The 26,324-nt window shown below is 43.8% G+C and overlaps 1 protein-coding gene across 3 annotated transcripts in view; it reads left to right on the top strand.

The window, feature by feature from the left end:
- LOC149464481 (trafficking kinesin-binding protein 1-like) overlaps nt 1-26,324 on the top strand; it is a 98,007-nt gene that overhangs the window by 12,799 nt on the left and 58,884 nt on the right. For all 3 annotated transcript variants that reach the window (XM_089674449.1, XM_089674452.1, XM_089674451.1), the window contains exons 2-3: nt 5,105-5,382; nt 7,164-7,358. In XM_089674449.1, the coding sequence (XP_089530575.1) occupies nt 5,105-5,382; nt 7,164-7,358 (473 nt within the window). The remainder of the gene's footprint in view (nt 1-5,104; nt 5,383-7,163; nt 7,359-26,324) is intronic.

The raw sequence follows: 26,324 nt of genomic DNA, 5'->3' as shown, positions 1-26,324 counted from the left end.
CTTGTGATACAGTGTGATCTGCTCACTGAGGTTTTCTACACCCCTGTTGATGGAAGGGTTAATTCCCGAGTAAGCATCGATCCCCTTACTAATATTGGGTCCTTTTTGAAACGTATAGTATTCCTATTCCTCAGGTTAGCAAGTTAAAGTGACCCTGCAAAAGAAGAGGAATTATACTGAGGTTGGCCATACACAGTTGGAATTCAAGTTGTGCACTTTCAGCACCGTTCAGGATGACAAACTTCATTTGAAAAATTGAAAGAGCCAGGGGGAAAATTTTTGGACAAATAAGTGTCTGCATCCCATCAGATGAATGCACAGTTTGGGTTCTCAGACAGCTGCAGGTGCTGACTGTCAGAATACAGTAGATGGCAGGGAAGATTCCTCCATCCATGCTGTGTAGTATGAATAGGCCTTTAAAGGTGAATCCTTTAATTCAGCCTGCTGGCTGAATGACAGAAATCTTTGCTTGTGTGTCTAGCATTACCTCTCTGTCAGCCTGTGTCTTTCCTAGCTCCCCGTTCTAGCACTGCTGTCTCCGGCTGTTTCTGTAACATCCAACACTTCTAGGAGTGTCATCTGCCTGTGTCTTCTGCCATGGTTCCGTCAGCTGCCATGGTTCCGTCAGCTGCCATGGTTCCATCCGCTGCCATGGTTCCATCGGCTGCCATGGTTCCGTCGCTTGCCTTGGTTCCGTCGCTTGCCATGGTTCCATTATCTGCCATGGTTCCATTATCTGCCATGGTTCCATTCCCTGCCATGGTTCCATTGCCTGCCCAGGTTCCATTCCCTGCCCAGGTTCCATTGCCTGCCATGGTTCCATTGCCTGCCATGGTTTCTTCATCTGACCCCTTATGTCACTACGGGACTTATCAGTGACGTAGTGATTGGATGAATGTACTGCAGCACATGATATGGAACCCAGACATCTGACACTCCCAGAATCCTTGATTGCAGGGACCAACAAAGGCTGCAGTGCAGACAGGCTAGTATACTAGCTCTTCTCTTCAAAGGTCCTTTCAGCTGCAGTTTTTTACAACTTGACAGTCACTTGAAAATATGATTTGTGATGATGAATAGTCAACCTGCCATGGTTCCATTTTCTGCAATGGTTCCATTACCTGCCATGGTTCCATTCCCTGCCCCGGTTCCATTGCCTGCCCCGGTTCCATTGCCTGCCCCGGTTCCATTACCTGCCATGGTTCCATTCCCTGCCCCGGTTCCATTGCCTGCCCCGGTTCCATTGCCTGCCCCGGTTCCATTTTCTGCAATGGTTCCATTCCCTGCCCCGGTTCCATTCCATGCCCCGGTTCCATTCCCTGCCCCGGTTCCATTACCTGCCATGGTTCCTTCTCCTGCCCCGGTTCCATTGCCTGCCATGGTTCCTACCTCTGACCCCTTATGTCATTACGGGACTCATCAGTGACATAGTGATTGGATGAATGTACTGCAGCACATGATATAGGACCCAGACATCTGACACTCCCAGAATCCTTGATTGCAGGGACCAACAAAGGCTGCAGTGCAGACAGGCTAGTATACTAGCTCTTCTCTTCAAAGGTCCTTTCAGCTGCAGTTTTTTACAACTTGACAGTCACTTCAAAATATGACTTGTGATGATGAATACAGCAATCTTTCAGTCTGGCAAGTTGTTTGTCACTGTGCTTTTATTCAATACTTTTCAACCTTGGCATTCACTCCTTTGGGGGAAAAAAAAACTAGATTTATTTAGTTGTGCAAATGGTAACCTGAGTCCAAGGTGTAGTCCTGGTGTCATAATACAGTTTAGTTAGAATGGAGTAATGCTGCCATCTAATGTACAAACAGTATTACTACATGCCAACATTTATCCCATTAGTGTTCCTGAAGGCACTGTAAAAAAAATCTTTATTCCTTTTACTCTGTGATATTGTACTACTGATTTCAGACCGACAAATCTGAGTATCTTTATATTGTAATACATGCAGGATTTGCTGAAACATTTAAACATTTAAAATGAATGCCTGAGAATATAAAGAAACCACATTCTATAATGTACTTTTTTTTTCTTGTATATCATTCTTTAACTTCTGTTCTTTTGATATGTCCACAACATAATAAATAAATACAAAGAGCTGCATAAGTGGCAATAAAAGCATTCAGTCTTTTCTAATACAGCACAGTGTACACCTGCAGTTTAATTTTTTCTAAAATTTTGTTTTACATTAATTTTATGTATACTGTATATTAATACTACAAAAAATATTTCAGTTCTGGCTGGGTGCTGGTAGCAAGATCTTTGCACCTAATTTCCCAGCTTAAAGACAATATTTAACAATAAAGAAATCCAGATTATATGCCGAAAAAAGTACAGTGGCTAAATGGTTAGCACTTCCTCCTGGCAGCACTAGGCTTGTTGGTTGGAATCCCAACCACGGCGCACCACCTGCCTGGAGTTTGCATGTTCTCCCTGTGCCTGTGTGGGCTTCCTCCGGGTACTCTGGTTTCCTCCACCATTCCAAAGACATGCTGGTAGGTTAATTGGCTCCTGTCTAAATTGGCCCTAGTATGGATATGTATGAATGTGAGTTAGGGACCTTTGATTGTATGCTCCTTGCATGCTGGTAAGTAAATTGTCCCTAGTATGTGTATGTATGAATGTGAGTTAGGGACCTTATATTTGTACACTCTTTGAGGGTTAGGGACTAGTGTAAATGTATTATACATACATTGACAGTGCTACAGTGGATATGACAAGTCTACACACCCCTGTTAAAATGTCAGGTTTCTGTGATGTAAAAAAAATGAGACAAAGATAAATCATTTCAGAACTTTTTCCACCTTTTAATGTGATCTATAAACTGTACAACTCAGTCGAACAACAAACTGAAATCTTTTAGGTGGAGGGAAGTAAAAATAAAAAAACTATATATACGGTATATAAGTACCTGTAATAAAATAAATGTAAAAAAAAGCAAATAAAAGAAACCTGGAACTGTGGTTTATTTATGGGCATCACAGTAGCTAAATGGTTAGCACTTCCGCCTGGCAGTACTAGGGTCGTTGGTTCAAATCCCAACCACGGCACCACCTGCCTGGAGTTTATCTCCTATCAGCAGAACACACTATGATCTGGCTGTCCTGTCCATTCATCAAAAAGAGAAAAGAAATCCATAACATCTGAGACAATGCAGGGCGACTGGAAAGGAGACAGGCTTAGATGGTATTGGCATTGGTAAACCATGCATGGGGCAGCACAGTGGCTAATTGGTTAGCTGTACCGCCTGTCAGTACTAGGGTTGTTGGTTCGAATCCCAACCACGGCACCACCTGCCTGGAGTTTGCATGTTCTCTCTGTGCCTGCGTGGGTTTCCTCTGGGTACTCCGTTTCCTCCCACATTCCAAAGACATGCTGGTAGGTAAATTGGATCCTGTCTAAATTGGCCCTAGTATGTGTATGTATGAATGTAAGTTAGGGACCTTAGATTGTACACCCCTTGAGGGTTAGGGACTGATGTGAATATACGATATATATGTAAAGCGCTGCGTAAATTGACAGCACTCTATAAATACCTGAAATAAATCAATAAATAATTATCACAAGCTTTATGATTATAAAGGAAATTCCACCAAAACGTGTATTTTTATTAGCAGGCACTGGTAGTTTGTTAATGGTGTTTGTTCTGTCTCTCCAATCTCAGCATTGAAAGTGTGATCTCTGTAACTTACAGTTGTGATGAGATAGCGATAACTCCAATCTTAGTTGAATAACACAGGCAATGAGTCGATCCAGACAACACCTTGTAGATCTTGTGAAGTTTAGGCCACAAACTGAGAGAATCTTACAATAATGAACATCTGATAATAATGAACATCTGATAGGTCAAAAGATCATAATGTGATCTGCTTTATGAGACATGAGGCTTGAAGCTGAAATGGGAAATGAATAAAAGGGGTGGGGCTATCTATACAGCATGAACTAAACCATAGGAAAGGGAGGAGCAGAGACAAAATACAAAGAACACTTAAAGGCATATGGCAGTCGTGAACCATGACCGTGTTTTCTGCATTCTAGAGTTCCCATCAGGGGAGAGTGACATGCACTGTACCTGACTGCAGCAGTTGGACAGAACAATGGTTATGTCATCATTGTAGTTTCTCTGAGACATAAGAAACGGGTGAGATCCAGCCTGCTACTAGAAGTGCTAAATTAACATGCCAGTTAGGAATGTAGCAGCCATGTAATATTTACACCATTAGAATTTTGATTGCAAGTTACTTTGAGGTTGACCACCTAGTTTTTATGATGCTTATTATAAAGATTTTGCCTAAAACCAGCCATAGATGATGCGATTTTCTTTCCTGCAACCATAAGTTTCATAAAGAAAACCGCTCGATTCCCTCATCAACACAACTCAGTGTTGATGGGGGAATCCCTTCCGCAGAGCTGTTGTGTTGTCCCTGGTGGGGAGGCGCAGAGGGGAAACTGAATATTACTAATGGCTATAGCCAGTAGCAATAATCACATGAAAAATTTGCCGGGCTGGTTGTACACAAGTCATACAACAATCAATTCGAGCACAATCAGCCTGCCCATAAATGGCTAGAATCTCAGCCAGTCCCTGCTGAACCAGTCGATATTTGAACCATCTATGGCCAGTTTAAGGTTTATCTCAGGGATTTTTAATGTTTATATTTCCATTAAATACTCTGTCAGATCTGCCAGAATATTCTGTTCAGCCAATCGTGATCCATGAACCCCTGCAAAGCTGATTCCCTAACATTTTGCTTTTTGCTACACACCGTGAAGGAGGTCAGCTCTGTATTCTCTCCTCCTGATAGAAAGTTCCCTGTATTAGACTGACAGCAATGAAGCAAAGCCCTGTTGACTTACAGCGCTGCCCTTTTCCCATTCCATTGTGATTCCAGATCAGGAAATGAAAACTGGGGTTATATTTATAGATATTATTAGGTTTTTGAATGAATATATTATTGGCATATTTTTATAACAATTTCCATTGTTATGGTAAACTGTTCTAATCTACTTGTTAAAGAAGCTGTAGAACTATTAGAAGTCTCATCTTCACTCCGTGTATTAATCATATTATGGGCTGTTCTTGTGCAGAGCAATCAGCGGTGGCCTCGCTGGAGAAAGGCCCGGATATCTCTTCTGCCTCCCGGAACAAGGATTCCATCGATCATCAGTGCATGGCGGCCTGCATCATCCCCTGACTCCTGCCAAGCTGGACTCCTCCGAATTCTGTGAGGATGCTGCCAGAGACCCACCTGTGTTCCCCAGTAATCACCAAGTGCCTGCTAATGCGCCTACACCCCAGGACAATGAGATACATGGAAAAGCAGCAGAGGACCCCCCTCAGTTCAGAGATGTTTCTACAATCACAGGTAAGGAAGCCAGACGGTCGCTTCATCAACATTAGTGTCAAAGTCCTCTAAAATGATTCCCTGGGACTTACAGCTGAATTCCACGTATGGCTTTATTTATTATTTATTTCAGGTACTTAAATAGCGCCATCAATTTGCGCAGCGCTTTACATATATATTGTACATTCACATCAGTCCCTAACCCTCAAGGGGTGTACAATCTAAGGTCCCTAACTCCCATTCATACATACACATACTAGGGACAATTTAGACAGGAGCCAATTCACCTACCAGCATGTCTTTGGAGTGTGGGAGGAAACCGGAGCACATTAATACAAATGTTTAGCTGGGGTGCCCAAACTTTCGATCCCCACTGTATATGTAAAGCTCTGCGTAAATTGACGGCGCTATATAAGTACCTGAAATAAATAAATAAAATAAATGAGATAGGAACAATCCAAGCAGGTTTGTCCATAACATTTGGACCTATGGTCTAATTCTACTCTCAGGTGAGGTTACAGCCTGTATGTAACCAAAGTAAATGAAAGATTACCAGTGTACCAGTTCTTTATTGTATGAAACATATATTGTATAAAAGCATATAGTTTTTTATATAATAACTGTAATTTGTGAACTTTTTATGTCTATGTGAGTTTAATTAAACAGAGTTTAAAAAAAAAAACCACAAAAAAGTTACAAGTGCTGCTTGCATCCTTTGAAGAAACCGCTAGGGGGCGCCCTGTTATTCGAAAACTACCACGCATTTAGTTAGCTGCTTGGTCCTGTACATTTCAAAACTTCCTTTGAAGGCCTGGATCACAGGCAGACTGATCAGTACATCTGTGCAATGGTGTATTTAGGCTTTGTGCTGCTCTAGGCAACAAAAACATTTATGTGCGTTTTGTGTTCAGAAGCGTTTCTTTAAAGATAACCTTAGGAGCCCTTCCAAAATGCCCAGAATGCACTGACAAACAGTTAAAAATTAACTTGTGTACAACCAACTAGCCCGTGGATTCAAATTCAGCCATCTTGGTAGAGGCAGGGCCTTACTTCCTTATGTCAGAGTCTACTGCACTACTACTGTCTACTTTGAACTGTTCCAGTTATAGCCAGTGGCACTGATCATTCAGAAAAAACTGACAGGCTGGTTGTGCACAAGTCAATCAAAAGATTGACTTGTGTACAACCAGCTAGCCCATGGATTCAAATTCAGCCATCTTGGTGGTAGAGGCAGGGCCTTGCTTCCTCATGTCAGAGCCTACTGCAAGGAGAAGTGTTTCCCGTTATAGCCAGCAGCACTGATCATTCAGAAAAAAACCTGACAGGCTGGTTGTGCACAAGTCAAACGATAGATTGACTTGTGTACAACCAGCTAGCCCATGGATTGAAATTCAGCCATCTTGATAGAGGCAGGGCCTTACTTCCTCATGTCAGAGCCTACTGCAAGGAGAACAGAGAGTTGCCCCGTCGTGACATCACCAAATCTCACTGCAAATCTGACATTAGAAGCAGTGCCTCAGATCTCAAACTGTAGATATACTAAATCTATGAGGCTGTAAACACAGGAGTGCCTAGGCACCCTCACATACCAGGAAGTGCACTTTTATTTATCAGAAGTTCCAGACAAAATGTGCAAATGTCAAGCACAATTCACATTTTTAAATGTTCCCTAATCATAGCAAATCTTCACTTTTTACGTTCAGGTCCACTTTAAGACCGAGCAGAGAATGACCGAGTGAACCTAACCTAGTATTTCCCGCATCTTCATGATATTGCTCTGATTTAACCTTTTGTGTTTTCAGATGTGTGCACCAGTGGGGATGTCCCGGAGGTGGAGATCATCAGCCTTCTGCAGGAACAGCTCCCTCACTACACTCTGCGGGCCAACACCACACTTGGATATGACCAGGACAACTGGCTACACACGCCACTACTCCCACCTGACCTGCCCTTCCGTCTTACACCTGAACAGATAGAAGAGACACTGAAGTATTTCCGTGAGTGAATGACCCAGACTCAGATCAGCTACAGCTAAGACAGCTTATGCATTGAAAAAATGATATGACTCCTCCTATGCTACTGTGTTCTGACGGTGGGGAGCCTTCCCCACTGTCAAAATACAGCGATCAGTGCTGCCGGCGGCATTGATCGATCGGGAAAAAACAAACAGGCTGGTTGTACAGAAGTTGATTGGTAGATCAACTTCTGTACAAACAGGGTGCCCATACATGGATCAAAATTTGTCCGGTTCCTGTTGAACCAACTAAATTTCGATTCATGTGTGACTGGCTCATGTGTCAGGATTCCCTATCCTTATTGTCGTCATCATTGTAAAGCCATATGCTAAGGCTGAGTGTACACAGTACGTTTTTTTTTTCCGTTCAACTGTTCCGTTTGAACAAAAAATAAAAACCTACAGATTCCTGCACCTACACTAGCGATATGGATGCAGGGATCTTTCCTGCTGTGTTTTTGGGGGGAATGACAGATCACGCTGCAGCACAGCCCATTCTGAGAGGACATAATATGATGCCCACACAGATTCAGAGCTGTCCCGCCTGGCCATCATTTGACTATAGGCCAGGCAGGAATTGGTTAAAAAACTGGATCTGAAAATGCTGGTTTTCCAGGAGGACCTTTTTTATTTATTTATTTATTTCAGGTACTTATATAGTGCTGTCAATTTACGCAGCGCTTTTACATATATATTGTACATTCACATCAGTCCCTAACCCTCAAGGGGTGTACAATCTAAGGTCCCTAACTCACATTCATACATACACATACTAGGGCCAATTTAGACAGGAGCCAATTCACCTACCAGCATGTCTTTGGAGTGTGGGAGGAAACCGGAGTACCCGGAGGAAACCCACGCAGGCACAGGGAGAACATGCAAACTCCAGGCAGGTGGTGCCATGGCTGGAATTCGAACCAATGACCCTAGTACTTTTTGACAGAAGTTGGTCTAATGATTTCCATCCAGACCTGATAGGAACACATCCTTGCCACAAAGCACAGCCAAGCTAGTGACCTGACTTTCTCTATTGCAGTTAGGTCACTAACCTGCCCCCAGTGTGTGAAAGTGGAGGGGCAGTGACCGACTGATGAGCTCTTTCTGTGGCTCCCGGCCTCTCTTTCTGTCAGTATGTTTTATGGCAGTACGTATGCACTATATCACATTTGATTGGTTACTATCGCTGACCCTCACTTTTCCTGCCTGAGTAGTAAATAGGACTCTGTACATTATTAGATGAGATCGGTATAGTATAGTATTCTCTCCCACCTTTAGTATTCCAGCTGTGCTGATGAAGAACCACTAGATGGAGCTCTTGGAGTTGGGAGACATACTTCTCATTCTTCCCATGGCCCGTGAGCTCTAACCCTCCGTTCACATCAAGCCCGGCTTTGAAATCGTGCGACTTACACAGGGGCGGACTGACAACTTATGGGGCCCCCGGGCAATAGGGGATCATGGGGCCCCTATGTCCTCACCCACACTCAAACCACACCCAAAAAAGCCTATGATAGGTACCAGGGGCATCTCATGGGGCCCCCTACTGACCCTGGGCCCTCAGGCAGTGCCCGAGTTCCCAAATGGTCAGTCTGCCCCTGGACTTACAGGTGCGATTTGCAAGACATCTGATAAAGATGTCTGTAAATCGCACCAAAAGTAGTGCATGTACTACTTTTGAAGTTGGTGCGGCTCCAACCAAGTCAGAACCGCACCGATATGATCACTCCAATTGCGGACAATAGGCATGTGATTTGCAAGTCGCAGGGCATGCAAATCGCATGCCAAGTCGCATCCAATGTGAACCAGGGCTTAAAGTGTAAGTCTGGGCAAATAAAAAAAAAAAACACATTCAGTCCACCTCTGCAAAGCATGTAGATGTCCCCAGCAGCTCTAGCAGATCAACTGGTGTGTTTCTGAACTTGCAAAACATTTAATGGATACAATGTGGGGAAATGGGTCTGTATTACAGAGATGTACTATTTTGTTTTAACCCAGACATACTCCATAATAGTTAAGAACATCTTTCATAGAATATTATCTTCCATAGCACAGAAGGATATATACAGATCTGAGAGGCTATAGTGCAATTGGACGAATCCCCCTGCTGGGCCATTGAATTCTGATGCCCAGCACCATTGGCTGTTTGAATACCAGAACAACCTCTGCATCTGATTGGATGTAGCCGTTGTTGAACCGACAATTTTCTTCCCAGCCAAGAGGGGGACATAAGAGCCAGTCTTTTAAGTGAATTTCACCCTCTTTATCAGGAACCAGACAAAAGTATATTGCCAGGTGAAAGCGGAACTAAAGGCACAAATACTTACCTTATTTCCAATGGACCAGTGCCTGCAAAGTCGCTGGCTGGCATATTCTCCCTGGGTCCTTCCATGTGCTGGTCTTTGACCAATTTGATTGGCCATCACCGTAAGACTTCACTTCCACAAATGCGCAGGAGTAACGTCATCCTGACACATTTGCTGTGTGCCAGAATATAAATGCATGCGCAGTTCAGTGTATGCAGAGGATTGCGAATAGGCAGGTAAGTGTATTTTATGGCGTTGCATGTCTCTTCTGCAATAAAAAGCCTGACCTGTTTGCAATGTTTATTATATTTAGTTCCACTTTAAATTATTGTCATTATTATTATACAGGATTTATATGGTGCCAACAGTTTGCTCAGCACTTTACAATATAACGGGAGACAATACAGCAACAATACAGTTCAATACAAGAGGGATAGGAGAGCCCTGATCCTCGGAGCTTACAATCTAAGAGTGTAAATATATATATTTTTTTTAAATCGCAAACAGGTTCATACTTACCTGCTTTGTGCAATGGAACCTCCTCTTCTTTTCAGGTCCCCCTCCAGTGCTCCTGGCTTCTCCTCTCTGTCCATTGCCCCCATAGGAAGCCGCTTCCTAAGGGGGCAGTTGTGTGGGCTCGCTCCCGAGCCCTGCTATCGGTGTCCATTGACAGACAGTGGGATTCAGCCCTGCCCCCCGCTCCCTTATCACTGGCTTTAAATTGACAGCAGTGGAAGCCCTCGAACGAGGGCTCCGGTATGTAAATGGGGGGGCGGGGGGTGAGGGGGGATGCTGATCCCTGATCATTTTTTACCTCTTTGCAAGGAATGCATTAAGGTAAAAAATGTTTAAGTTTTTTAACCACTTGCATGTGGACTGGAATTTGTGCTATACGGGACTGAACCATACACATATACACATTTAGATGTATCTCACTCAGCCTGCGGGAAATCACACGATTTCCCCATCACACTAAACAGCCAGCTATTGTATTCAGTCAACCATGACAACCGCCACTGCCTTAATACCTGAACAGTGTCTGCATTTGACAAGATGCAGTTACTGTTTGGCTGTGAATTTCCCCGCCCAGCTCATTCCATTTTTAAATTGACCTGGTTTAGCTGAATGGTGCCAACAGGGCCACCCATGGCTCAAATTGAGGCAAATTCACAGAAATTCGAGCTGATTATGGCCAGCCTAGGTTTTCAGGAGATGGACAGGTGGACGGAGCAGTGTTATTATCGCACAGCATGCCTGAGGCTCATAGGGGGTGGTGTGTACAAGTGTTGATGTTCAACAGTAAGTCAATGAAAGGTTATAGCTCCAGTATGTGAACACAACACTCCTTGTTCCTTATCACTTCCAGGGAGGGTCTGTAGCTGTCTTTTCAAGGCACCACTGAACTTTGTACAGCATGTCAATACACATAGAAGAGAGCTTATTGGTGGGGATATAATGAAAGGCACAAAATATGCCATTATAAAACTGAGATTACATATTAACGTTTGTCTATTCCTAGAATGTGATATTTCCAGTTTTTTGTTGATACATTTTCTTGGTACCCCAGTGACCAGCTGCCGCCTAAACTGAAAATTCTGTGTTGTGTAAAAAGTGTTAAAGCGGAGCTCCACCCAACAGGGGAAATTCCGCTTTAAGGACTGCTCCCCCGCTCCCCATTAAGGATTGGCACCTTTGGGGGGTGGGTACCTGAATTTGGCAGGTACCCGCTCCCACTTCCGGTCCGATCGCCTAGACGATCGGAAACGGAAGGTGTCCTTCCTCTATCCCTGTAGTCTTTTGGGACACGTGACCGGTCCCAGAAGACTACAGGACAATTCATGAAGCACAGCGCTACTCGCGCATGCGCAGTGGGTACCCAGCCCCAAGCTATCACTGCCGGGTACCCACACTGAAAATGCCGGCCTCCTGGAATACAGGACGGCTGGTGAAACAGGCTGCGGGGGACACACCAAGGGACAGGAAAATGGCTGTTTTTTAAAAGTCAGCAGCTACAGTTTTTGTACAAAAGTACAAAGACTCAGTATTTTTAGTTGTCAAGTGTTAAAGGGAGGGTGAACAATAAAAGCATGTTTTAAGGGTAAGGCCCCTTTCACATGAAGGGTCTGATCAGGTCCGCCTGATAGTGTTTCAGCAGACCTGATCAGACCCTCCATTCACTTATAGGGACTGGAGGGTGCAAACGGATTTGTGTCCGTTTACACCTGCCTACCTCATTATAATTTGGTCCACTAAAAAAAACAAAAACAAACCACAGAAGCGGATACATCCCCCCACTATCTTGGCAGATCGGATCAGAGGGCAGTCAGGTGTAAACGGATAGTGGAGTCCATTTACACCTGGATGCCTATAGAGCAAAGCTGGCTGTGTCTGTGTCTGCTGCGCAGAAACTGAGTGGTCATGCACCTGTCATATGTCCACTCTGCTCTGATCAGCAGGTGGTCAATGGACAGATCCCCTACTGATCATAACAAAGCCTGCCTTGTGTTAAAGGAGCCGAGGCTAAAGCATTGGGTGGGTTAAAGCTTAAAATCAGGCAAATATATACATACTCTGATTAGTTCTGTCCATACAGTCCTGAGATATACACAGACCTGCCATTGAACCCAACCAGGTTGTTGACCTGACTATAAATTATTATAGGTAATACCATAGCTGGGTTACCTCCCTATCCTGTGGTTGGACAGTTAAGGACCAGGCTGATGAACCAGCTCTGCTTTCTCCTTCTATCTGCGGTCTCCTTTTGTAGTGTTTTTATGTGTCTGCCTAGAGTTCAGCCTCATGATTTATGCTGGCCATACACAGCTCAAACTTCTGTATCTATCAACAATCAGCACATCGGGGTTGTGTGATATAACTACGATTAAACATACAGGGCACTGGCAATTCTATCACACAACCCCGACAGCACTGCTTCTTCATTCATAAGCACTGCGGGGCTATGTGATCCATCTGCCGGGGCTTTGTATTTACAATCCGCTCCAGACAAATCACTTAAAGCGGGGCTCCAGGCTCCCCCCAAAAAATTAAGTCAGCAGCTATCAATACTGTAACTGATGTCTTTTAATATAAGGACACTTATCTGTTCAGGGCTCCAACGATGTCCTCACCTGAGCCGATTCTTCAGTCGTCTTCGGGTGCAGAAGCTGGCATCTTCAGTAAGGGAAACTGGAAGTGAAGCCTTGCAGCTTCTTAGCCGGCTTCCTACTGCACATGCACTGCACTTTATGAATGGTTCTGCAGTTTTCTGGGGCCTGTGAAATGTCTCAGAAGGCTGCAGAGGCAGAAGGGGGCCTGAAATTCCAGCTCAGACCACTGCGGTGCATCTGATTGGAAGTGGGAGACAGTACCTGTCAAAACCAGGTACCTACTCCTCCCTCCCAAAAAGTGCAAAATGTGACAGTGGAGGTGGGGAGGAGGCAAACAAGCAGAGTTTCCCCTTTTAGGTGGAGTTCCACCTTAACCCCACAGCGCTGAATGATCTGTTGAATGGCAGTGCTAGTCTCCAAACCAACCCTGCTGCCAGACACCATCACTCACAATTCTGTCTTCCTGCTAGCAGCGTGGTTGGAAAGTGGTGGGTATCCTAATGGACCATGCTGCTTGGCAATGGCAAGACAGATCCAAACAGGACCAAGTGCTACATATACTTGGGTCAGGTCAGTTGAGACTGGGATCTGAGCACGCCTGAGCTCACCATGCATGGCAGGTTAATTGCGGTTAAGCACATGGTAGGTATTCAGGGGAGGTGCTTGTAACCATAGGATGACAATCTGCCATGAGCTCACCTACAACAAGTTGAAACAGAAATAAAAAAGCACAACATAATTTTTAACATCGCAATGTACAAATGTGAACAGCTTCACTAGGTTCATTGTATCTTTAGGACATCTGAAACTAGGCCTATATCATTAGTGAGCATTTGTTTTTTAGCCAGTATTACTGTACCAGGAATACAGTTTTGTTTGAGCGGAGGAGGGGTGGATATGGTGTATTGTTCTCTGCATAGACAGAAATCTATTGCATAATAACATGTTCCGCAGAACCGCCATAATATGGGAAAGTAAATGAACAAGGTAGATAATTAATCATAATCCAGTGTCACGGTTGTTCCTTTATGTATATTTACTCCTGTATAATATATTACTAGAATTGTGTAGCATGTTATCCAGTATCCACATAACTCCATAGGGTGCGGTCTAGACGGCGTGTTTACGTTCTGAAGCTGGGAGACCTTGAGTGAGATAATGATTATGGCGGTGTTCCTGCTGAATAGTTGGCTTTCTGCAATGGTTTCCAGAGACAACCCTACATACACTATATTGCCAAAAGTATTGGTAGGCCTGCTTTTACACGATCGTGAACTTTAGTGGCATCCCAGTCTTAGTCCGTAGGGTTCAATATTGAGTTGGCCCCGCCCTTTGCAGCTATAACCGCTTCAACTCTTCTGGGAAGGCCGTCCACAAGGTTTAGGAGGGTGTCTATGGAAAGGTTTGACCATTCTTCCAGAAGTACATTTGTGAGGTCAGGCACTGATGTCGGGGGAGGAGGCCTGGCTCACAGTCTCCGCTCTAATTCATCCCAAACGTGTTCTATGGGGTTGAGGTCAGGACTCTGTGCAGGACAGTCAAGTTCCTCCACCCCAAACTGGCTCATCCATGTCTTTATGTACCTTGCTTTGTGCACTGGTGTGCAGTCATGTTGGATCAGGAAGGGGCCATCCCCAAACTGTTCCCACAAAGTTGGGAGCATGAAATTGTCCAAAATGTCTTGGTATGCTGACGCCTTAAGAGCTCCCTTCACTGGAACTAAGGGGCCAAGCCCAACCCCTGAAAAACAGCCCCACACCATAATCCCCCCTCCACCACAAACTTTACACTTTGCACAATGCAGTCAGGCAAGTACCGTTCTCCTGGCAACCGCCAAACCCAGACACATTCCATCGGATTACCAGACAGAGAAGCGTGATTGCGTGTGAACACGTCTGCACTGCTCTAGAGTCCAGTGGCGGCATGCTTTACACCACTGCATCCAACGCTTTGCATTGCACTTGGTGATATAAGGCTTGGATACAGCTGCTCGGCCATGGAAAACCATTCCATGAAGCTCTCTACACACTGTTGTTGTACTAATCTGAAGGACACACCAAGTTTGGAGGTCTTTACCTATTGACTCTGCAGACAGTTGGCAACTTATGCGCACTGTGCGCTTCAGCATGCACTGACCCCGCTCTGTCATTTTCCGTGGCCTACCACTTGGTGGCTGAGTTGTTGTTGTTCCCAGTTGCTTCCACTTTGTTATAATCCCACTAACAGTTGAGCGTGGAATATTTAGTATTCAGGAAATGTCAGGGATGGACTTATTGTACAGGTGACAACCTATCACGGGACCACGCTTGGAGTCACTGAGCTCCTGAGAGCGACCCATTCTTTCACCAATGTTTGTAGAAGCAGTCTGCATGCCTAGGGGATGATTTTATACACTCATGGCTATGGAGGTGATTGGAACACCTGAATCCAATGATTGGGAGGGGAGTCCCAATACATTTGGCAATATAGTGTATATGAGACATGGAGCCTGCCATGGCTTCCCCTCTGGAAATACTAGTTGCTAAAAACTGATAGAACTGTAACTTGTCTGTGTAATTTCAGAAGTATTTTTCAATCTTTTTAAATCTGCAGCTTATTCCATATCTCCATGCTTTATTTTGCTGAGGAATTACTTTGAACCCCCCCCCCCCCCCCAGCATTTCTGGCAGTGGCCATCTTGGGTAAGGGCAGATGATTCATGTAGCATTTACTTCCTGGAATCCGTTTGCCCTTAGCTTAGGCACGCGGACAGGAGGGTGTGCTTAGCTGAGAAAACCCCTCCTAACCTCCTGAAGACTCCTGGGATGTATGACATAGTTTGCCTAGGCCTGAAAATTAGGAAGTAACTGAAGAGATGTTAAAAACCGTTTTAAACAAGTAAATATGATATACTTTCCTATCTATTTACTAATGCTAGCAGCATAAGGATTCAAAATAGTCAATGTTGGTTGAGAGAGTGAAGTTCCACTTTATGTAGCTGTAGGAGGGCGGTGGAGATCATCAGTACTGAAACAAAAAAAGACAAAAATGTGTATAAAGGATTTTATGAAGAAAACATGGCGGTTGTTTGATACACAATGCTTTTACAAAGAAAATATCATCCAATTAGGGCGGATTCACACAAATCTGCTGAGGTCTCCTTGCAGCACGGATGCAGCACAGTGTACCCATAGTTTTCATAGGATTTAGCCATGCTTTGCCTCAGATTTCTATTACAGCAGAAGTTTTTTTGTGCGTTTTCTGAAAAACACAAAAACCGCTGGTACACTGTGCTGCGGTCAAACCGCAGTGGATCAGTGTGAAGACTCGTCAACTTAACCCCTTGGTGCCGGCGCCTCCCGGCCCTTTAAAAAGGTTTCAAAAGCCGGGAGGCGGGGTGGCATTTTAGGGTCATGTGACCGCCGTGATTCACTGTTACGGCAGTCACATGATCAGAAAAGGTCCCGATCGCTAGGGGAGATCAGGACATTTCCATGAGTCACGGACATATGTGTTGGGAGTGCGCAGGGCGCTCGCTCTCAGCACATATGTATTTTCAAATGGTATGCAAATATGTGGCCGCTCGGCAGCAAGGCCCAGCCGCCGAGACCGCATATTTGTGTGCGCTCGGCGTCTAGGGGTTAATTATATGGAGCAAGCATATTTCAGTGTTATGGCTCCAGGGGGCCAGCAGGGAGCTGTACATAACTACCTGGAAAAATAACAGGACCCTTCATCTGAGCCATCTGTCCTGATGTAAATAGTGGGCTGACTCTTGGGTGGAGTTATGCCAATATCTAAATGTCTTGATTGGTGGATGTCAGTCTGGGTTAGTGGGCATTCTAAGGCAAGGCTGTATTTGCATGCAGACCACCCTAGGTAACGCCACATGCAATGCTGAGACTCCATGATTGGAGAACTGAAGTCCAATGAATGAAAGGGGTGGGCCAGAGCTAGGCTAGGGAGGAAAACACTAGATGAAGTTGGATGTCCTCCAGTCAGGAAATGAAAAAGGGAAGGCCAGAGTTCAGCTTTAACTTCAAGAAAAAACCTTCCCTGGATGACAGTTCCAAAAGCAACATAACAGTATAACACAAAGCCTAGTACACACAATGAGAAAATCAGACGCAACGGACGCAAAATACCACATTCAGGGCGATCATCCGATAATCTCATCGTTAGTACACAGCTTTCAAGAGCTGATCGCAAGAGTTCATGTGAAACTATCTGAGCCCGGGTTCACATACGTGCGGCTCCGTATATCACATGTGATTCGCACAGGAACCGCACCGCATTCCTGTGCAAATCACATGCGATTTGTGTGCGGTGCGATTGGAACCATACATTTTGTATGGCTCTATTCGCACCGCACCAAAAATGTGCAGGACCCTTTTTTGGGTCCGCACTAGAATCGGATCGCATAGGTGTGGATACCTATGTGATGCGATTTGTGTGCGGTGCGATCGGAGCCATACATTTTGTATGGCTCTATTCGCACCACACCAAAAACGTGCAGGACCCTTTTTTGGGTCCGCACTAGAATCAGATCGCATGGGTATTCACACCTATGCAATCCGATTCTGCACATCGCACCGCGTTATGCGGACCGCTTTCGGGGTTTTGTTGACTTAACATACACACCTGCAGCGGTTCGCATGAACGGGGTGCAATTATAATGCAGTGCGGAATTCACACTGAAAACGCTACAAATTCCACACCACATCAGTGTGAACCAGGGCTAAAGGGACAAGTATGAAAATGTTTCTCGTACAATTCCAGAACGAACGATTTTCGTTTAATCAGTACAGTATTTGTCTGAAAAAAAATTGAGTGACCAAACCCGCATCTGCTCGGAACCAAAACAATACATTACAATACAATACGTTACATCACTTCCGAAGTTGTATTCTGTCATACAAGAATTTCCGTGACTTTAGTAACCTCTTAATTTTCTCTATGAAACTAGCATGCAAAAAAAAAAAAAACAGACAATCATTCATCCAATATTCTCATTGTGTGTACGAGGCTTTACTCAACTAAAGCACAGGTGACAGGGTGACAACACAGGAGCGCCATTTAGAGACTGTTGTCACCTTATAACAAGAAGTGTTCTTCATGGCAGGGTTATCAGATACTATTTTATTGAAAGTTGCAGATTCAGAAATATTGAAAGAAAATTTTAAATTAACTTGTTAAAGCACTTATTAGTGATTGGGCTTAGATCTCCGAACGGACAAAATAATGGAAGAAAAGTGGGCCATTGTGAGGGAGCACAGAGGCGTTGGTCAACCTGTAGAATGTTTACAACAGGCAGCTGCATCCAATCTACATCCAACATTTAGTCTGACCCCATAATAATACTGTGCTAAATGAGATGTTTGTCTGGATTCCTGAGTGACTTGTGGATGTGACTACCAGCACGTCCTCAATGGAGGGCCTTAATCTTCATGAGGGACAGGCAGGCAGTTAGGGTTGGCCTAGAGTCACTCTCAGCCTCTCTCATTTTACATGACAAAAGATGGATCAGGTTTTCGTAGCCACCAGGCAGAAGGCAAAGGATTGCAGGAATTCTTTCAGATGCAGCTTTGCCCTCACTTGTTTTTCTACTCATTTTATGACCTTGTGTTTTTACGAAGCCTTTTTCATACAAAGGATTTAGTAGAAAGCAAACGATTATCTCCTAGCACCAGATATGTACTTAATGACCGTTTAAGTCAATAATAAAGTTTTTGATGACTGGTTCGTGCTGTAATGCTGGCCATACACTAGTGGATTTTCAGCGAATGTTTGTACAAAAACTTGTACGAAAATTTTCAGTAAATCCGATGACTCTACGAATGTCGTTTGAACTTCAAAATTTGTACGAAAATTTTCAGTACATCCAATGACTTGACGAATGTTGTTTGAACTTCAAAATTTTACGAAAATTTGCAGTACATTCAATGAGTCGACGAATGTCATTTGAACTTCAAACGTGTACGAAAATTTTCAGTACATCCAATGACTTGACAAATGTCGTTTGAACTTCAAAATTTTACGAAAATTTTCAGTACATCCAATGACTTGACGAATGTCGTTTGAACTTCAAAACGTGTACGAAAATTTTCTGTACATCCAATGACTTGACAAATGTCGTTTGAACTTCAAAATTTTCAGTACATCCAATGACTTGACGAATGTCGTTTGAACTTCAAAATTTTACGAAAATTTTCAGTACATCCAATGACTTGACGAATGTCATTTGAACTTCAAAACGTGTATGAAAATTTTCTGTACATCCAATGACTTGACAAATGTCGTTTGAACTTAAAAATTTTCAGTACATCCAATGACTTGACGAATGTCGTTTGAACTTAAAAATTTTCAGTACATCCAATGACTTGACAAATGTCGTTTGAACTTCAAAATTTTACGAAAATTTTCAGTACATTCAATGACTTGACGAATGTCATTTGAACTTCAGAACGTGTACGAAAATTTTCTGTACATCCAATGACTTGACGAATGTCGTTTGAACTTCAAAATTTTACGAAAATTTTCAGTACATCCAATGACTTGACGAATGTCGTTTGAACTTCAAAATTTTACGAAAATTTTCAGTACATCCAATGACTTGACGAATGTCGTTTGAACTTCAAAATTTGTATGAAAATTTTCAGTACATTCAATAACTCGACAAATGTCATTTGAACTTCAAAATTTTACGAAAATTTTCAGTACATCCAATGACTTGACGAATGTCGTTTGCACTTCAAAATTTGGTTTGCTTTTAACAGTCGATTTTGGAATGAGTAGGCTTTACCAAACGAAAACCACATACATTATTAGAAATCTGTTCATTCAAGAAAACATTTCCACTCTGCTTCTTTGAATTTTCTTGTCACTGCAATCAAAAACAAATTCTTGTAATGATTAGAAAATCAAACAAATGGTCTTAAAATGAAAACGTTTGAATGAAATTCTAGTGTATGGCCAGCTTTAGTGGGATATACAAAAAAAGGGGGCTATTTATTGAAGAGGTAGTAAAGTTGTACCTACAGACAACTGTACAGATAATAAGGCTTCCATATAGGTACAGTGGATATCTCCTAAACTTGCACTGTTTAGGAGATATTCACACTGGATGCAGCCGATGACGTCACAGACACATGCGCTATGAATGGATGACATACCCATGCTGTCCCTTCAGAGCTCTGTGCCATAAACTGTGACTCCTGTGCGCATGCACTTGAAACAGTGCAAGTTTAGGAGATATTCACACTGGATGCAGCCGATGACGTCGCCAGCACATGCGCTCTATAGGGACGACATACCCATGCTGTCCCTTCAGAGCTCTGTGCCGTAAACCGTGACTCATGTGCGCATGCACGGAAGTGACATCATTGTGGCCCAGCCATTCAAAGGACCGGAGTCGGTGAACCCGGAGGGAAGACCAGGTAAAGATGGAAGCCCTATCAACGGTGACAGTGTGCTGCAGTTTACCCACACCGTGGGTCCAGTGCAGCTTTCCTGCAGGTCTGCTTCGCTTAGCCATAGACTTCTATTATATCCTCTGGGTTTGGTGCACTTTCTGAAAGCACACCACACCTTTTAAGTCTATGGCAAAGCACAGATAACCCAGGAAAGTTGTAGATGCACTGTTCTGCACCCTCGGTGAAGGTAAACCATAGCACATCCGTGTGAAAGCAGCCTCATAGTGGGCTCAGAACGGTTCATTTACATTTGCAGTTTGGGGGGTGGTAAAACCCTATAGTTAAGATGTGTTTTTACTACCCCAGTCCCAACCGCACCCCCTTTAGCTGTAGTGGTCATGTCGCAGCAGGAGTTATACGCCCTGTCATGGTTGGTGGTTGTAGCACCTGCCAGACATGACCCATTCAAGTGAATGAGGCCGATCTGCAAATGCAATACAGCAAACAAGGGGTTAAAGCAGGTTGTGTTGCTTTCTCACCACCTGCTTTAACCCCTTGGACCCCGCAGAAGCATGCACTTGCGGGGCGCTTACTTGAATGGGTCATGATCAGCAGGCGGTAGCACCCTCCAAAAGCAACAGGAGGTTTAATTTAAGGTCGCAATAAACAATAAGCACAAAGGTTGAATCACCCAGGAGAGCCTGTTAATTACCTCTAAAGAATTGCTCCCTCACCGGCCTGAAAATCTGTCAAATCTCCCCCACTAGCCTGGGGGCAGTAAGTGATATCTGGCTGAGATGGCAACTCAATAGCAAAAGGTGAGCGGTCTCCTAGCAGTCCTATTGTTGGTGAGGATCAGTCATGTGACACCACCCTTTTTGGCCTAGGGTGCCTAGTCCCACCACCCTCCGAAGTATGTGGCCAGCTTAACAAATTCTATTCACATGTAGGGCTAGCCACTAAGCCAGCAGTTCTCAGTCCTCATGTACCCCAAACAGGCCATGTTTTTGGAATTTTTCTTGATTCAAAGCACCTGTGCAAGGTGAAGGAAATCCTGAACGCATGACCTGTTGGAGGTACTCGAAGACTGAGGTTGGGAACCACTGCACTAAGGCAATGTTTGGGCACGCAGCTGATGTTATTATTTATTTATTTCAGGTACTTGTATAGCGCCGTCAATTTATGCAGCACTTTACATATATATTGTACATTCACATCAGTCCCTAACCCTCAAGGGGTGTACAATCTAAGGTCCCTAATTCGCATTCATACATACTAGGGACAATTTAGACAGGTTCCAATTAATCTACCAGCATGTCTTTGGAGTGTGGGAGGCAAACCGGAGTGCCCAGAGGAAACCCACGCAGGCACAGGGAGAACATGCAAACTCCAGGCAGGTGGTGCCGTGGTTGGGATTCGAACCAACAACCCAAGTACTGCCAGGTGGAAGTTCTAGCCATTAAACCACTGTGCTGCCCATGATATGAATGAATCCAGTACGTTTTTATGAGTTCTTCACTGAACAGCCACAGTGGCTTCTTCTGTTTCTAATTGTTTGTCAGAGTTCATTTCATACCACAGTTAGGCTGTGGTTCTTGTGAACACAGACAGGTCAGATGTATTCATTAGTACAATATAATGAAGAGAGGATCAGGAGATTCTCAGATCTGAAGTTTCCAGGGATCATTAAGAAGATTATTGGTCTAGAAAAGAGCTTTCCAGTGTGGTTATCTGTAGAGATTATGGTATGTGTGCCGCATTTATCTATACTTAAAGAATCTATGCATTAGGGCTCGGCTATTTTTACATACAGTCTGCAGTTGTTTAGTGCAAATCTAGATTTGTTTTTAGTTAGAAGAAACTAGAGCCTCAGCAATGTGGTTTAAAAGGTTCATGCAGAACTCTGGGCACATCTAAAAACCCCATTCCATTAATAGGCCCCAATATAGATCACAGATCTGTGATGAACCAGTCCAGAAGTAATGATCCTTGTGGCTGGGCTCCCAGTCTGTGCCTCTCGTTTGTCTTCCTCTGTAGTCCTGTGTTTTCTAGTTATTTCCCTGTGTACTTTGAAGGCGTGTAAGTCAAGTGCCCCAGCGCTGCAAGGGAGTTCCACCTCCTCACAGTTGTAGCCTGTTAAGATGAGCCAGGGGACTTCAATCTGGAGCCCTGGAACTAGGAGCCCTGGTGAAGACCTGATGGTATCTTAGATTCTGTGCCTCTGCCCTTTTCAGGGCTCTCATCACCGCTAAGAAAGGGGCCAGACATTCCTTTGTGCAGAATAGATCATCTAGTCCAGTGGTTCTCAACCTTCCTAATGCCGTGACCCTTTAATACAGTTCCTCATGTTGTGGTGACCCCCAACCATAAAATTATTTTCGTTGCTACTTCATAACTGTAATTTTGCTACTATTACTTCCAATACTGCTGCTTTCAACACAGTAGCTACTTTCAACACAGCAGCTGCTTTCAACACAGTAGCTGCTCTACTGTGTGACTGGTCCACATAAGTACATTATGGCGCCAACCCTGTCACATACACCTGAATTTGTACGGGGTGTATGTGATGGGATTGGCGCGATGATGTTATCACGTCAGGTACTCGTATGTGGGCGTATCTGCATGTGGGCGGACCCGCCTGGAGACTGATAGAGGAGTGGTGTCTTGGTTCCTAAGACCATCGGAAATATGTGTTGTCCGATGGTCTTAGGTGACCCCTGTGAAAGGGTCGTTTGACCCCCAAAGGGGTCGCGACCCACAGGTTGAGAACCGCTGATCTAGGATCTGCAGGTTCATGGTTTCCCGCTTTAAAGTTTGATGTCCATCATCTTCAAGTGCCTCCAGTGGTTTTTCCCTGCCATTTGGACTGAATTGGGCATATTTCTTATCCTGCATCTGTAAGACTTTCTTGTTTCTGAGGAACATATTTTTTTCTGGACCTCATATACTATTTGATGAACAGCACAGTTGTGAAGAGTGCACTATATTTTTCTCTTTTTGTTTTTCTCTTTAATAAAGTCCTCTGTATCCACTCTGTGGCCTTCACCACCATCTACCTAGCTCCAGGTTCTGGCCTGTTACTCCATCCCTAAAGACCCCACCTCTGCTCTTGTGATTGAATGTTTGATCAACGCGTACTCTGTTGTATGAAGCCATGGAAAAACCTTCTGTGCTTCACAATACCTGGAAGTATCAGTTTGCTCTTGGAGGCTCCACTGAACCAACAGGATAGGGGACACAAATGGAAGGTGCATCTGGATTTCAGGAAGGCATTTGATACAGTACCCCATAAATGCTTAATTTACAATGTAAGGTCTTTTAGCATTGATTATATGGTATATACCTGGATACAAAACTGGTTACAGCAGCATGTCCAGAGGGTGGTGATCAGTGACATATTTTCAAAATGGCCTAGAGTTGTGAGGGGGATACCCCAGGAATGTAAAGTAATGAACTTGGTAGCTCAAAATATGAATACAAGTTACTTGCTAGGGGGAGAATATCTGGCGGAAATCGAGGATGGGAAAGGATCTGGGAGTCCTAGTAGATGACAGACTTGGCAATAGCATGAAATGCCAAGTTGCAGCAAGCAAGGCCAGCAGTCTATTGGCATGCATAAAAAAGGGTATTTAATTGAGATAAAACTATAATTTTAGCACTTTACAAAACTGGTTTAGCGTCATCTTGAGTATGCCGTCCAGTTGCAGTCACCAGTCCTTAGGCACTTGCGGACTGTGATGCCTATATGTACATTGCGGTTAACCAGTGGCTGAAGCCATAACCCAGGTATTTTTTTTTCCTTACCAGCCGGTGACTGGCTTTCTCATGAAAGCAGTCGTAGTGGTTAATGAGCTGCTGGATTACTTTCAGAAGCTGCGTGAGGGGACATATCCATCCCCCTTCCCCTTCCTCTCTTGCCTCGTTTTCTCTGGCAGGCCGAAGAAACCATCCAACAGGTTTTGCAGCTGGCCATAGAGGCGATCAGAGACCAGATTGTCTCTGATCACCTCTATGGCCTTGGAGGACCAGAGCTTCAGCTTCCGGTGCCTTGTAAACAAGACCCTTTTTTTTTTCTCTTTTTAGCTTTTGTGTTTAAAGGTTGAGGAGAGATTTGAAGGTCTTACTGATCCCAGATCTCTCCATAAAGATGACCTGTCATCTATGTTTACATTCCTTGTGATAGGAATAAAACTGATTAAAAAAAATTTAGAGATGGTGAAAAAATAAAATAAATAAGAAAAAAAAAAAATTAAAGTGCCCACATCCCTCCGTGCTTGCATGCAGAAGTGAACGCATACGTAGACCACGCTGTTCAAACCACACATGTGAGCTATCACCGCAAACGTCAGAGTGAAAGCAATAAATCTAGAGCTAGATTTCCTCTGTAACTCTAAACAGGTAACCTGTTAAAATTTTTAAAGCATCACCTATGGAGATTTTTTAGTATCGTAGTTTGGCACCATTCCACAAGTGTGCAGAATTTTAAAGCATGACATGTTAGGAATCTATTTACTTGGCGTAACATCTTCTTTTATGTTTTACCAAAAAATTGGGTTATCTATTGTGTTTTTTTTTTTTTAATTAAAATGTATTAAAGTGTATTTTGTTTTTAAATTGCATTTGAAAAACCGCTGTGCAAATACTGTGTTGCATAAAATATTGCACCAATTGCCATTTTATTCTCTAGGGTCTATGCAAAAAGAAAAATGTAAAATATATATATATATATATATATATATATATATATATATATAGTTTGGGAGTTCCAAGTAAATTTCTAGCAAAAAATACTGATTTAAACAAAAAGTGACAGAAATGGCTTTAGCTGAAGTGGTTAAGAAGGTTGTGCTGGAGCTGAAGAGAGTCCAGAGAAGGGCAACAAAGCTAATAAGGGGGCTGGAGGACCTCTGCTATGAGGAACGACTACAACCATCAAACATTACTGGATGTATGGGCAAGCAGATAAACTGACAAAAAGATTCAATGAACTACCACGGCGCTTCACAGGGTGCTGGTTGTGATTCAAGGGGCAGAGGATGCAGCATTGGGAACATGTTACATTTTCCATCCTAAAACCGTGTGGAACATATATCCTGTTTCCAAAGGTGTACTTATACTTGACCTAAGATCACTAAAGAAGATACTCGGAGTTGAATGACGTTGGATGAGAAGCAGTTCAATCTCAAAGGGGTTCTTTTCTTCACAGGATGGTGTCAGGGAGGATTGTAGATAAGTTCAGAAAAATGTTCAGCTTTTTTATTAATAAGCACAATGTACAGGGATATGAGGCAGCACAGTGGGCAACCATGATCCCCATTTTAGTGTTTCCCAGTTTTCAAGGTTGCAAGTATTTTTTGTGTTTTTCACTAGGTGAGTGTTACTTTCTGGCTCTCTGGGGAGAGGATTCCAGAAAGATGCAATGCTACGATGATGAGACGTGGGTAATGTACTGTATGTGTGGCACACAAGTAGGTAAAGGCAGGGGCTTCCCTAGGGTTGGTGTCACCTGGTGCGATAACACTTGGTGACACCCCCTCTGACAATCCCCGCAGGATGGATCGGATCTGCAGATTGAGCATAATGGATCAGACTCCAATCCATTATGCTCCCCAATCCGCAGATCCGATCCATCCTGCAGGGATCATCGGCTTTCTTTGCAACTTACCTTTTTGTGGAGCGGGTCCGGTGTCACCCCGTATAGGTTGCATGCCGACGATCCCCGCAGGATGGTTCGGATCTGCGGATTGAGCATAGTGGATCACAGTACGATCCATTATGCTCCCCAATCCGCAGATCCGAACCATCCTGCGGGATCGTCGGCTTACTTTACAACTTACCTTTTTGTGGAGCGGGTCCGGTGTCACCCCATGCAGTAGGTGTCACCTGATGCGGCGCGCAACCCCCGCACCTGCCTCAGAACCCCACTGGGTAAAGGTTAGCACAAGTGTTTTAATATAATGTGATACCTAATATTAATAAAGGTGCTTACAAATTTGTGAATTAAATAAAGTGCCCCTTTGGTCTAAACACTGGTGGTTTCCAAAGCATAGTTGCCTTGCATTACCGACATACAGTAAGTAAACACAGTTCCAACATGCAATGGTCCCGATCTGCCCTATTAATAAAATGAGGTCAGAGATGAGATGAG

This window comes from Staurois parvus, unplaced genomic scaffold (assembly GCF_062004578.1).
Source record: "Staurois parvus isolate SC_StPar_1 unplaced genomic scaffold, SC_StPar_1.0 ptg000151l, whole genome shotgun sequence".
In the NCBI taxonomy this organism is placed as follows: domain Eukaryota; kingdom Metazoa; phylum Chordata; class Amphibia; order Anura; family Ranidae; genus Staurois; species Staurois parvus.
The sequence above is the reverse complement of the archived record's forward strand: the minus strand, read 5'-3'. Positions and strand labels throughout refer to the sequence as shown.